General features: G+C 36.9%; 1 protein-coding gene across 2 annotated transcripts in view; it reads right to left on the bottom strand.

Annotated features, from left to right (window-relative positions):
• nav1b (neuron navigator 1b) overlaps positions 1–13317 on the bottom strand; it is a 66344-nt gene that overhangs the window by 12817 nt on the left and 40210 nt on the right. Inside the window, exons 6-16 of one of the 2 annotated variants that reach the window (XM_079884190.1) lie at positions 11541–12264; positions 10069–10473; positions 9109–9150; positions 8872–9026; positions 8633–8797; positions 7882–7931; positions 6766–6789; positions 6386–6463; positions 2168–2251; positions 850–961; positions 613–734 (exon numbers count right to left, since the gene is read on the bottom strand). In XM_079884190.1, coding sequence (XP_079740316.1) covers positions 613–734; positions 850–961; positions 2168–2251; positions 6386–6463; positions 6766–6789; positions 7882–7931; positions 8633–8797; positions 8872–9026; positions 9109–9150; positions 10069–10473; positions 11541–12264 — 1961 coding nt within the window. The remainder of the gene's footprint in view (positions 1–612; positions 735–849; positions 962–2167; positions 2252–6385; positions 6464–6765; positions 6790–7881; positions 7932–8632; positions 8798–8871; positions 9027–9108; positions 9151–10068; positions 10474–11540; positions 12265–13317) is intronic. The other variant, XM_079884189.1, reaches the window with a different exon arrangement.

Genomic DNA, 13317 nt, shown 5'->3' on the forward strand with positions numbered 1-13317 from the left:
GTTTTAATCCAACCAAACATGCCGAGTGTGAACACACCCTTAATGCTAATGGATGCATGTTAATAAACAGCTGTGTTACAAAAAACCCATAAACAATATACAAAGACATCTTATCCCTGCAGGAAAAAAACAGATCGTTTTTCTAATCTGGTTTTTTAGTTTGTTACTGGACCAGCGATCCACCTTATTTTGCAACTCATAAGCTATTTTCTTTGAATGTGCGACAATTTCGATTCATTTGTCGCATATAGGTAAATAAACAGTAAACGGTAAACCTATTTGCGTTATAATTACAAAACAGTGTGTTTATAATTATGACAATAAATCCGAATAATATGACCACAAATACTAGTTTTCAATATCAAGCACCATAACAGACTGTTTTTGTACAGCTACAATAACGAAGCAAATGACATCGGAAGCCTCGCACATTCAAGCTACAAATGGCCACGTTCGCTCTTACGTAAAAGATAAGGTGGATAACCAGCTTGAACAAGATCTACCAGGTCAACTGAACCGGCTGCATTAAATAGGCCATCTATACATTAGACATAATGTATATAGATATATCCCATAAATGACCAGTCTGGACTGGTATTCCCTTCTCCTCACCCAGCTCTTCTTCTTCTTCTTCTTGGCCTCCTGTTCCTTCAGGCTGCCGGCGCTGGAGTGACTGGTGATGCTGTTCAGACTGGAGATGCTCTCAGACGAGTTCTGCCGGTCCATCTGCAGCTCTGGGAGAAAAATATAAGAAGAACAAAAGCTTTATGCATGAAATGATTAAATGTAAATACAAAATAATATTGTAGATTAAAACATCTTGATCATTCTGAACTCAGACTTCCACACCTTTGGGTGTGGTGTCGGCGGTATTGAGGGCCCCTTGCATGAGGGACTGGGCTTCTGTGTTCTTGGTCTTCAAGATATCTATGGTTTCCTTCAGGTCCTGTAGCTCAGAATCCTGAAATTACAATGCAAAGTTAAACTTACTTAAGTTTACTCACCAAGGCTGCATTTATTTGATCAAAAATACACTGTGATATTGTGAAATATTATTACAATTTAAAATAACTAATTTCTATAGAAATCTATTTTAAAATGTAATTTATATCTGTGATCAAAGCTGAATTTACAGCATCATTACTCCAGGTAAAGGTACATTTATGCATATTTTAAAATAAATTATAATACAGGGCTGTTGAATGCTTGATTCTGATTGGCTGCCGAACGTTCTAAGGTGTGCAGTTATTGTCAGGGAAACGCACGGCTAAAGTAGTTCCAGCAGGTCTTGACCGCATTACAGTTCCATATCACTTCGCCAAATGATTTCAGTTATTTCAAAAGGTCTTTACAGTCTACAACAGCAAAAGATCCAAAACTCACGACATTGATCATGCAAATATAGTTAACAATAGAATAAAACAAATTATTTCCATGTTTTTTCCCCACAAAATTAAGTTTTATTATGTACGTAAACCACATAGTCTCTCTCTCCCGCTCAAACGCACACAAACACTACGGACACACACTCACACAGAAATGTGTTGTTAGCACTGCGCTTTTATCAGTAAAATAGTTTAGCAACTTAAAAGCTACATGACATTTCTCACTAGCGAGGTCTGTTCTTGAAGCAGATAAACTTACAGTTTCGCTATTAGTAGAGATGCTGCTGCCCGAACACTGTTGAGAGACGCACAGATTCAGGTAATTTACACACGCTTAATCTCTCTCTCTCTCTAATAACTGCATTAGTCTACTATCAAAGCCTCAAGCCTCCATTACTAGCTCTAAAATGACGTTTTGGAATTAGCAACGGAGGCGTGGGATGAGATGCGTAAGTAATTAGTCCTTCACACAGGAGCGTTTTAACGACAAAAACCTGACAAATGTCTTGAAATACATCATCTGAACAATGTTCTCTGGACCGTTTAATTATTAGAAAATAATACAGAATCAATAATAATGCATTATTTTTCTAATAATTCAACGGCCCATCGTCAGTTATTCCTTACATATTATTTATAAATAGTTTAAATTGATGAGGCTACTTAGTAACTACATTCTTTTTTGTTTTATTTATTCCCTTAAACACATTTTAATCATTTAATTCTTTTAAATAAAAAGACCAAAACCACCCCCCCATGTTGAAGCCTTGCTGTAAACTGACCTTCTGCTCAGAAGTGACCGACAGACTCTGTAGTCGTGCTGTCATGAGGGCCAGACTCTGTTCAAACGCCGCCACCAGGTTGGCCTGCAGACAGGAACAGGTTAGTGTCTGACATACTGCATCATTACACAACACACACACACACACTCAGATGTGTGTCTCCATCTGGACGGGAGTGACGGGAAAGGACGGGAATCAAGAACAGCTGTTGAAATGAATGGATGGATGGAGGGTGAAGAGAGGATGACCTGCAGGCTGGAATTGACAAAAACATGAGGTTGCCATGTGACGAGACACACACACGCTACAGAAGAGAGAGTGTGTGAACGAGACTATGGAATCATCCTGATAAAAAATACAATATCCATCATGCTTCTCACTCCGACTCTGCTCCGCATGCTACTGCATCACAACTACACGTTTACATTTCCTGGAAAAACTCTCCCGCGTCATGCTAGGCTGTTGTGGCTGGTTACCAGGGTGTTTCTAGGTGGTTGCTATAGCGTGTTTTCATGGTTGCTAAAGGTTTGCTATGCGGTGTCTAGGGTGTGATGGATGGTTGCCAGGGCATTGCTATGTGGTTGCTAAGGTGTTCTGTGTCGTTATTAGTGTGTTGGATTTGCTATGCGATTGTTAGGGTTTTCTCATTGGTTGATAGGGTGCTATGGATAGTTGCTATGTGGTTAGCAGGGTGTTGCTCTGAGGTTGCTTAGGTGTTCTCAATGGTTGCCAAGTGGTTGTTTGGATTGCCACTGTATTGCTATGCTTTTGCTTGTGCTGGATGTTTTTTTTACCATGTTGCTATGCAGTTGCAAGGGTGTTCAGTATGGTTACTAGGGCGTTGCTATGCGGTGTGTTCTGAGTGGTTATTAGAGCATTGGATTTGCTATGTGGTTGCTAGGGTGTTATGAATGGTTGCCAGGGCATTATTATGTGGTTAATAGGGTGTTGCTCAGTGGTTGCAAGAGCATTGCTAAATGGTGTTAGGTTGTTGTGAATGGTTTCCAGGGTGTTGCTATGTGGTTGTTAAGGTGTGCTAGCACATTAATTCTAGGTTGCTAGAGTGTTCTTAGTGGTTGTTAAGCAGTTGCTAGGGTATTGTAAGTGGTTTCAAAGGTGTTCTGGGTGGACATACAAAGCACAAATGATGCAATACAAGTCACACACAAAATTTAATATTCTGGGTTATGGGTTTGTTCAAATGAGCAAATGCAACTTTTAATCCTCAATAAGTGCATTTGTGTCAGTGTTTGCGGTTCCGGTTCCCACTTTCAGCACACAGGGTCAACACTATGACATCATCAGCATTAGGTCAGATGACCCCTAAAAAGCCACAGAGCAAACCCAAATAACTTCCACTTCACATTAGGGCTGGGCATTGACACTAATTTCACGATTCGATTTCGATTCACAAGCTTGCAATTCTATCCAATTAAATTCGATTCGATATCAATTATTTTGGAAGTATATAATACATGGCAAATTTTCTCAATGAAAAAAAAAAATCTCAACTAATGCTGTAAACTATACTGGGTGTCAGTTGGCACTACATTACTATAATATTAAAGGTTAATATTAACTGATTTGTTTACAAACACAAATGTTAAAGATTTTTATAATAAAGTTATAATATTAACTTTATAATTACATAATTATGTTTCTACTCCACTTTTTTTTTATTCTAAACATTTAAATGGTGGCTGTCATTAAAACTTGACGGATTTATTCAAACATACAGTACATTAAATAATGAAGAACATATGAAGAGTTCAGATGCAAAAGCCTCTAAGTGCCATCTGAAATTTTTATCATTTTTATCAAGCTCGTATATATTTAAGTTCAGTAATTTCACTTAAATGACAATTAATAGGTAATTTTCCTTGCCATATAATGAATATGTAACATTTGGTGCATATATTTAGCAAAATGCGCCTCACTACAGTTATTTTTTTACCATTACGTGACATATAGACCTTATTCAGGTATGAAAGTGAGCCTGTGAGGGATAGACTTACCGTGTTTTCAATGGCATCCGCTATAAAAAGCGGTATAAAGCCCCTAGATCACATATAATTTTCCACAGCTCATTTGGTCTGTTTTTTTTTTTTTTTGTCAACTGAAATTTCTCTGAAAGATATTTTTGCAGTGTTTCGTCACCAGAACAATCCAAAAAACACATGAAATAACAGTACAACCCATTGAAGAGATGCATTCGCTATCATTCCCGTTAAAAATAAATAAATAAAAATGAAAAAAATACCAAAACATGGAAGGCAAATTATATCACTATATTTAAATTCAGGGGGGTTAATCCATGTACTGTATGTTGCCAGTAATTTAGAGACTTTTAAGGCACTCCTCTTTTTTAATTGTTTTAAGGATTAAAATAAAAAAATCGAAACGCCTCAAAACATGGAGAAACTTTAAAAAATTGTGTAAATAAAACTAGGCTCCAATCAACATATTATCACGGGATAGTAAAGTGTCCATCGAATGCGCACTTCAGAATCTCAGCGGAAGTAGTAGGACATTTTTCAACTGTTTTACGCATATATACCTACATATAGTAGGGAAGTACTTGATTTCTGACGCATTTCAAAAATAATAAAGCACAAAGTTTATTGCGACTTATTGGATGGGAGGCGTGATACAATGTTCTGTTCATTCATCATCTGAAAACAGCATCGACTAAAATATCGATTCTTGTGATTTAGGAATCGATATCGGTTCATAAAAATGAGAATCGATTAAAATCGAGAAATCGATATTTTGTACCCAGCCCTACTTCACATCATCAGTCAGTGCCACACTAAGGGCAGGGAGGCCTTCGAGAAGCACACACACACACATGCAACAGCGAGTGACAGTCCAACAAACCTGGCCTGCCTGCAACAGCCAGAAACCCCAGGAACCAGTCCGTCACCAGAGTCCGGAGAGGACATCAGCCAGGGAGAGAGGGAGAGCGCTGTTAGGACTATAGGGCCACAACTCTCCATCCCACACACACACTCATATATGCACCGGGATCAGAAACAGGGCCCTCTGGAGGGGATTTACAGGTGCATTCTCACCTTCGGTTTCCACACATTTAAAGCACAATGTAGAGCCCTACTCAGACAGGACTACTTTTCCCTGAGGTGATTTGGTAAATTCATGCTTTATAGATGTACTTTGTGATTTTAATCCTGTTGGAATCACCCTGGGAAAACTAATCCTGTCTTCATGTGAGCGTCACTACAGTGTGTGACTGTATTGCTGAAGCAGCAGATCAGTGCAGGGTGAGCTGGAAAGCAGGTTAGTGGGAGTTTGCCGTGAGAAGTGATCAATTATTGACACCAGAGACAGCTGGATTTAAAACACTAGAAATAGTGTGATTATAAAGATCAACATTGCATGGCAACACTCATTCATGAACTAATAATCCTGGGTTGACTGGGGAAACAAGCAATGATTATTGAAAAGTTTAGAAAAGTGGTAGAATGTAGAAATGCCGGTGACTGATAAACAAACAGCTATGACAACATATTATGGACATTTAAAGGGATAGTTCAACCAAAAATTTTAATTCAGTCATTAATTGTTCACCCTCATGTCGTTCCAAACCCGTAAGACTTTCATTCATCTTCGGATCACGAATGAAGATCTTTTTGATTGCTGAATGTTTAAATGTGAATAAAAGCCTGAATTAAATCTGTTAATCATATAAAGTGAGTCTCTTCAGAAGATTTAGACTAAACCACTCAATTCATATTAGTTTTACGATCTCTTACTGAACTTTTTGAAGCGTCGTGTTGAAGTGGTAGTTGCGTAGCTGTCAATGGAGGGACAGAAATCTCTCAGATTTCATCAAAAAGATCTTCATTTGTGATCTGAAGATGAACAAAAGTCTTATGGGTTTGGAACGACTCAAGGGTGAGTAATAATGACAGAATTTTCATATTTGGGCGAACTAGGCTATACCTTTAAGTACGTATAAAGACTCAAATTGCTATAGCTATTTCGACACAATAAATGTGACTTGTATAATATCAAATATAATGATATAAATATGAAATAAAACAAATTTTAAATGTATAATATATAAAAAAGAGAAATGTGATTAAGAGATTTTTGTAAATGTATTAATTGAAAATAATACCAAGAAAATAGAATTCAGTAAAATAACCCTCTTTTTAAAAATCTGCAATTGTGTATATAATAGTGTGTGTTTGCACGTACATTTGCTGAGAGTTGTGTGGTCAGGCTGGCCACTTTATCCTGAGACGACTCGAGCTCACGCCTCAGTATCCGGATTTGCTGAGATGGAAAACAAGTCGAAAACAACAAAAAATCATATTCAGCACTATAGTACTTTCAAAACACAGATATTTATGGTCAGCAAAAGATGGTTTAAGCTTAAAATGTAATGAAATTAGTATAAGAATCACGTCACTTGAACTATAATTGGTTGTTTTACATGTCTGGTTCTTGGCCAGAATGAGTTGCAGTGTGGATCAGACTATCAAACGTGAATATGAATGTTTTATAACTTGAGCAGAATATATGAGGAAGCAAAGGATAAGGACAAGCTGACAACAGCGTCATAAGAAAAGTCTTACCTCTCCTTGAATTCTCTCTTCAGTCTGAGAGTGCATGATACAGAAATGGAGATAAAGACCAAGAAAGGTGAGCAAGGACAGGAAAGAGAGAGGGGAAAAAGCCTGTGCGTTAAAGGGATAGTTCAACCAAAAAATGCTATCATTTACTCACCCTCATGTCGTTCCAAACCCATAAGACTTTCATTCATCTTCAGATCACAAATGAAGATCTTTTTAATGAAATCTGAATGATTTCTGTCCCTCTGCAACTACCACTTTGACGCTTCAAAAAATTAATAAAGAGTGGTTTACTCCAAATATTCTGAAGAGAAATGATCGCTTTATATGATGAACAGATTGAATTCAGGCTTTTATTCACATAAACATTTATCAACTCACACATCAGAAGCTCAAACGTGCTGTAAAACTGGAGAATGAACCTCATTGGTTCTCACAGAAGCTCAAACGTGCTGCAAAACTGGAGAATGAACCTCATTGGTTCTCACACATCAAGCGAACATGCTTGAGCTTCTGTGTATCATAACTGATGTGAGTTGATGAATGTTTAAATGTGAGTAAAAGCCTAAATTCAATCTGTTCATCATATAAAGTGATCATTTCTCTTCAGAAAATGTGGACTAAACCGCTCAATTCATATGGATTAGTTTTATGATCTCTTTATGAACTTTTTGAAGCATCAAAGTGGTAGTTGCGTAGCTGTCAATGGAGGGACAGAAATCTCTCAGATTTCATCAAAAATATCTTAATTTCTGTTCTGAAAATGAATGAAAGTCTTACGGGTTTGGAACGACATGAGGGAGTAGATGATGACACAATTTTCATTTTTCTGTGAACTATCACTTTAAGAGAAACTGCAAGAATTAAAGGGCCAGTCAGATCAGATGTTGTGCTCCATCCAATTTCATTCATAAGAATATGAATGTGTAGAATTTTCAGATTTATCTACATAATAAAGTTCAAAGTTGATGAACTCTGAGCTGGGAATTTTTATTTTTCTATTTTAGCAACAAAAAAAACATAAAAAAAACTCTGACCAATAGAGGATCTAAACACCATTCGACATCATCATTTGACCACACACAGAAATCAACCCAATTTCAATAAGTTTCTACTCACAGAATAGTTGGATGAGGCATTTGAGGCCAGAGACAGCACAGATCCATGAACTGAGAGAGAGAGAGAGAGAGAGAGAGAGAGCACAATGCATTTTTGCTTTATAACTGAAGTCAACATGAAACGCTGTTTGCAACCAATTACTCTTTATAATATGGTATATATTCAAATGAAACAAGTAGAGACTTCACGGAGGTTTAGAATAACATGCACTGAAGAATCGTTTCGATTTTATGATGACTGCAAGTATTCATTAGATATCTTGTTTGGCCATTGAACAGTGTTTGGTGTTGATAATTGAAAATAAAGCTGAAATAAAATATTAATATTTGATGAGAAATATAAACTTAAATTTTTTTTGTCTTGGCAAATAACTGAAATCATTTTCAGCACTAAAACTACCAAAAAAAATAGAAAATAATAGCTAAATAGAACATTAAAAAAATGAATAAAAATGGCAAAAGCACCTAAAAAAGTTACTAAAACTAAAATGAAAACTTCAAAATTTTAATTAATACTAAAATAGTAGAAAAATAGAAAATAAGATAACACTGCTATTGAGCTATCAGTAAAAATGAGATAAAAAAACAGGTTGGTTTAACTCTCTATGCCCGTTAAAAGGTAACACTTTTAAGTTAGATTGACTTCGTATTTATGTTTGCATGCATTTGAACACAGTTTATTAGCAAAGTGAAGCATTTATGCACGTCCAATCAAATTGAGGGACAGGTAGGGAACATTTCCTGTGGCTCACCGTCTTCACTCGGCTCTCTGAAGGATCCGGATCTCATCATGCTCTTCGGTCGGTCGGCCAGAGAGAGAGAGCTGCCCAGAGGAGAGGTCCCGTATAGCTCGTAGCCCATGTCATTCGCTGGGATGCTGTTGGATCGTGTGATTTGGGAACTCGGGATTGGCGCCACTGTGGAGAACGTCAAGGTGATTTATCTCAGTCATGTGATCCTGTAAAATGAGAAGTTGTTTGACTTCACTTACCCACGTTGGTTGGCGGTGTTTTCCCTAGGAAGGGCTGTGTCACATGTGTGGGTGAAGGAAGCTGAGGCGGGCTCTCCGAATCCGTCATGCTAGTGATGGTGTGGGAATGCCGGCGTTCCCTTCCTTCGCCATCGGACTGACCGCTGCCATAGCGACTGAGGAAGACAGTGTGACATATGTCAGAATCATCTTACATCGCACTGCTGTACTAGTTCATTTTAGATTAAATAAATGTACCTGAATCCTTTCTTGGGTAAGGTGTTCCTATCAGTTTGTAAACTGGGAGGGGTAGAGAGCAGCACATATAAATACCTCACCCCAAACCAGCACGGTTAGCATTACACTCCAGTCCACAATCTTCATCTGATAGTGTAACTCGTCTAGTTTATTCTTTCAGTTGGTTTGCTCTTTTGCCAGTAGGGGGCGACTGGCTCACACCAGATGGCATGAGCATTCTTTTAATATTTTATTGTGCTAATTTGAAACATTAAGTGTGTACAGGAGTATAAGTGTAAAAAATGTATATATATATATATATATATATATATATATATATATATATATATATATAAATTGAGAAGGTTGAGAATGTATGTATATATATATTGATTATATTCTCTCTCTCTCTCTCTCTCTCTCTATATATATATATACAGTATATATATATATATATATATATATATATTGAGAATATATATATATATATATATATATTGAGAATATATATATATATATATAGAATATATATATATATATATAGAATATATATTATATTATATATTATATAAATAATATATATATATATATATATATATATATATATAATTAAATTATTATAAAATTCTATCTATTATTATAATATCTATATCTATATACATTATATATAATATAATATATTAAATATACATATATATAATAAAATAAATAATTTTAATTAACATGATAATATTATCAATTACGAAATTAAAATAATAATATTAATTCATAATTGAAAAAATGGCTAACATGCATGAATTAAAAGCCATAATATTGATTTGATAGGCACTTAAAGTGAGGCCTGCACACCAGCATCCTTAAAGGCAATGCTGGTGACAGTTATGCTGCTCTTTTTAACAGGTTCATTCATTCATTATTCTATATCACGGTTTTGCTGTACTTTGCTCAGTTAAACCAGCCACTATCCAAGCCCAAACTCACCTGTCGCCTAAAGTGATGGAAGTCCGACTGCCTGCGCCCCACGTCCCAGTACTCCTGGCTTCTTCCCGGTCTCCCAGATCAGTTTTCAAGGGCACGCTCATATGAAGAGGCAGTGACTCCATGCTGCGGTGCAGGCCGGACATCTTCGGGTAGAGGATCGGGGAACTGCTCACAGACAGAGCCTGGCCCGAGAAACAGCTGGGAGAGTCGATGTGGAGCACCGGCGCTGGGCTCGGGGTGAGTCGAGGGGGCAAGCGGGAGCCCGCCAGGTCCTGGAGCTTGGAGTAGGGAGGGATCTTTGGAGGAAGGTCTTGGATGGTGATGCAGGAGTCCAGGCTGTTGGAGTTGACCTTGTCTAGGAGAGCCAGGCTGGGAGGCTGAACCACAGACTTACTGCTCAGCAACCTGTTCGAATAAAAGCACCAAATCAGCATCAGTGACGACATGAACTCAAAGACCTTCTGTAGTCAAGCACCGCATGAAGCCGAGGGATTTCAGCGCATCCAAAGGAACTAAATAAAGAACACGCTGCCAACCATAAAATCCACCTCAAAGGCTCTTTATGTCCGCTTCCAGAAAGGCTTTTAAATAATTGAATAGCATAACTTGCGTAATATAAACACACAGGACATCAGCAGAATATTTCCTCCAAAAAAGTTGCCTATTAAAGTTGCTTAATTTACTAAATTAAACACTTATTTTATATATTTTCCCCTATTTTTATTTTTTAAGTGCTGCATAGCTACCCGAGTCACTTAATGCAGTTAAAGTGCAGTTAAGCCATAATTTACCATATGTTAATTATTATTTGAATAATTATTCAAATATTCAAAATATTTTTAAAATATCATAAATTGATTGTTATGATTTGTATTTGTTAAATCACAAAGCCACAGATCAGAATCATTAGCTGTAACAATTAGAATTGATTTAAATAATTAACAAACCATAATAATCAATTCATAATATTTTTAAAATATTTGTTTTATTTCAAAGGAATGGGGTGCTGTGTAGCACATAAAAAATATACATTTTAAAATATAAATATTTATGTTTATACCTGTTGATTTAATTGAATATTATATAAAAATAATACAAAACAATATATAAATAATTTTAAATATATAAATAATTACATAAAATATATAAATAATTTAGGACAAACAAAATCATCATGAAAGAAAAAATTAAACCAAAAAAATTTAATAGTTTAATAATATTTAATATATAATTCAATAAGCATAGATTTGAAGCATATATATAGATATATTCAAATATATATAAGTGTATAATTAAAATATGTGTGTATATATATATATATATATATATGAAACAAATTATTAAGTCATTTATTTCTATTTTATAGTAAAAAAAAAAAGAAAGAATATGTTTTATTTCACTTAATTTTATTTACAAATGAAATGGTAACAATGAATATTATTTGACGTATGGTATTTCTGCAGATGCCGTACCTTGGCGTGCAGGTCGGAGAGCTCAGCTCAGGGTATTTACTGGAGCTCGTCCTCCGCACTCGATGGATCTTCTCCACAGTCTCTCCACAGCTCTCGGCCTTCAGACAGCTGATCTCCAGGTCAGCCTTGGCCTTGGCCCTTTCCTTCTCCTTCTCACGATCCGTTTGGTTGACGGGGCCTGTGAAGCTCGGCCGACTGGCCGCTTTAAAGCTGCCTCCTTCTTTTCCTCTGGTGGGCATGGTGTTGGGCAAAGCTGGCACGGGTTTCAGAGTGAGGAGGCTGGCATCGATGCTGCCACTAACAGGGCGAGAGGTTAAACTCATAGCACTGGATTTTGCAGGCCGTGGAAGACTTCGATATTGAATGCTACCGCGAGCGTTGGGCGCAAGGAAACCCTGTTCGGAGCCGCTGGCATCAAAGCTGTTTTTGCGCACACCTCCACCAGGGACGGGTTTGATGGGGATGCCCGAGGACTTTGGGGTTTTGCCCACAGTGGCTGAGCCACTGGTGATAGTGGCGCCTCCTGCTGTCAGGACAGTGGCGGTACCGGTGGTCGGGGGTTTCTTGTACCCAAAGGAGCCGCCAGCGGAGGGTTTCACCAGACCTGAGGGAGGCTTGCGGTGCTCGGCGTTCTCCCGGCCGGCATCAGAGCGGGAGCGCTGGAGACCCGTTGCCTTCACTGACATTTTCACCCTGTCAACTGCCTTTGAGTCTCCTTTGGGGACTTTAAAGAAAGAGAGGAAACAGTCACTAAAACTGACAACATCGTATCATATCTCGTTTGTACATGTGCATATTTAAACCCTTGAGCATCAATGTTTGGTGTCACACATCGGGACGTGTTTGAAGATACAGAGGGGAATGTTAGTGGTGAATGACTAAATTTCACTTCATCGAATATTTTTTGGTATTTTTATGTGCTTTGGTGTGATTTCAGAGAAATTTATTTAAAATCATATTATCTAAGACATGAGAACTGGTTCTACTTCATCCATAAAGACAAATCAAATCTACAATATTTTTAACGACACGGGGTTAACCACACAATCTCTATCAAATCTCTTCATTAAGTAATTATAATATCCTTTAAATAGTATTATTAATACTTTGCAGTCACGTGATATCTGGCGGGCAACAAACGCGGTTAGTGCATCCAATCGCACAACAACTATCTGGCATGTCGTGTACACCTCAAAACACCAACTTTTGTATATTAAAACTGGCAACGTCCTGGCAAGATCCTTGATTAGTTTACTGGTTTTCGTTGCTAGAGAATGACGTTCTTGCCCGCCAGCCAGTACAACTGACGTCACGTGCAAAGTATCAATAGTATTTATTAATATTTGGAATTATCTTTATTCTTAGTATGTTCAGTTTTCCTTTAGTCTTAGTTTTGTCTCAATTTGTTACGTGCTTTTGTAATTTTATAGCTTTTTAATATTTCCATTTCGCTTTAATTTATGTTTTAGTAACTTTAGTAATTTTAATACTTATTTCAGTTATTTGCCAAGGCAACATTTTTAATTCTCATTTACGTTTTTTTTTCATCTAATATTTATATTTTATTCCAGCTATATTTCAACTAATAAAAATAGTTTGTAATAGTTTTAAACACACCAAACCCCAATGAAAGCCAAAACCAGAAACCCGAGATGTTCATCATAAACTATGAAAGAGCAACCTGTGAGCAAAAAAACCTTCCTCTAGGACGGAAATAATCCATTGCATTCTTTGAAGTCTCCTGAAATGTCATGTTAAAACCACATAAATGAATTGG

The sequence above is a fragment of the Squalius cephalus genome (assembly GCF_949319135.1).
Source record: "Squalius cephalus genome assembly, chromosome: 10".
In the NCBI taxonomy this organism is placed as follows: Eukaryota; Metazoa; Chordata; class Actinopteri; order Cypriniformes; family Leuciscidae; genus Squalius; species Squalius cephalus.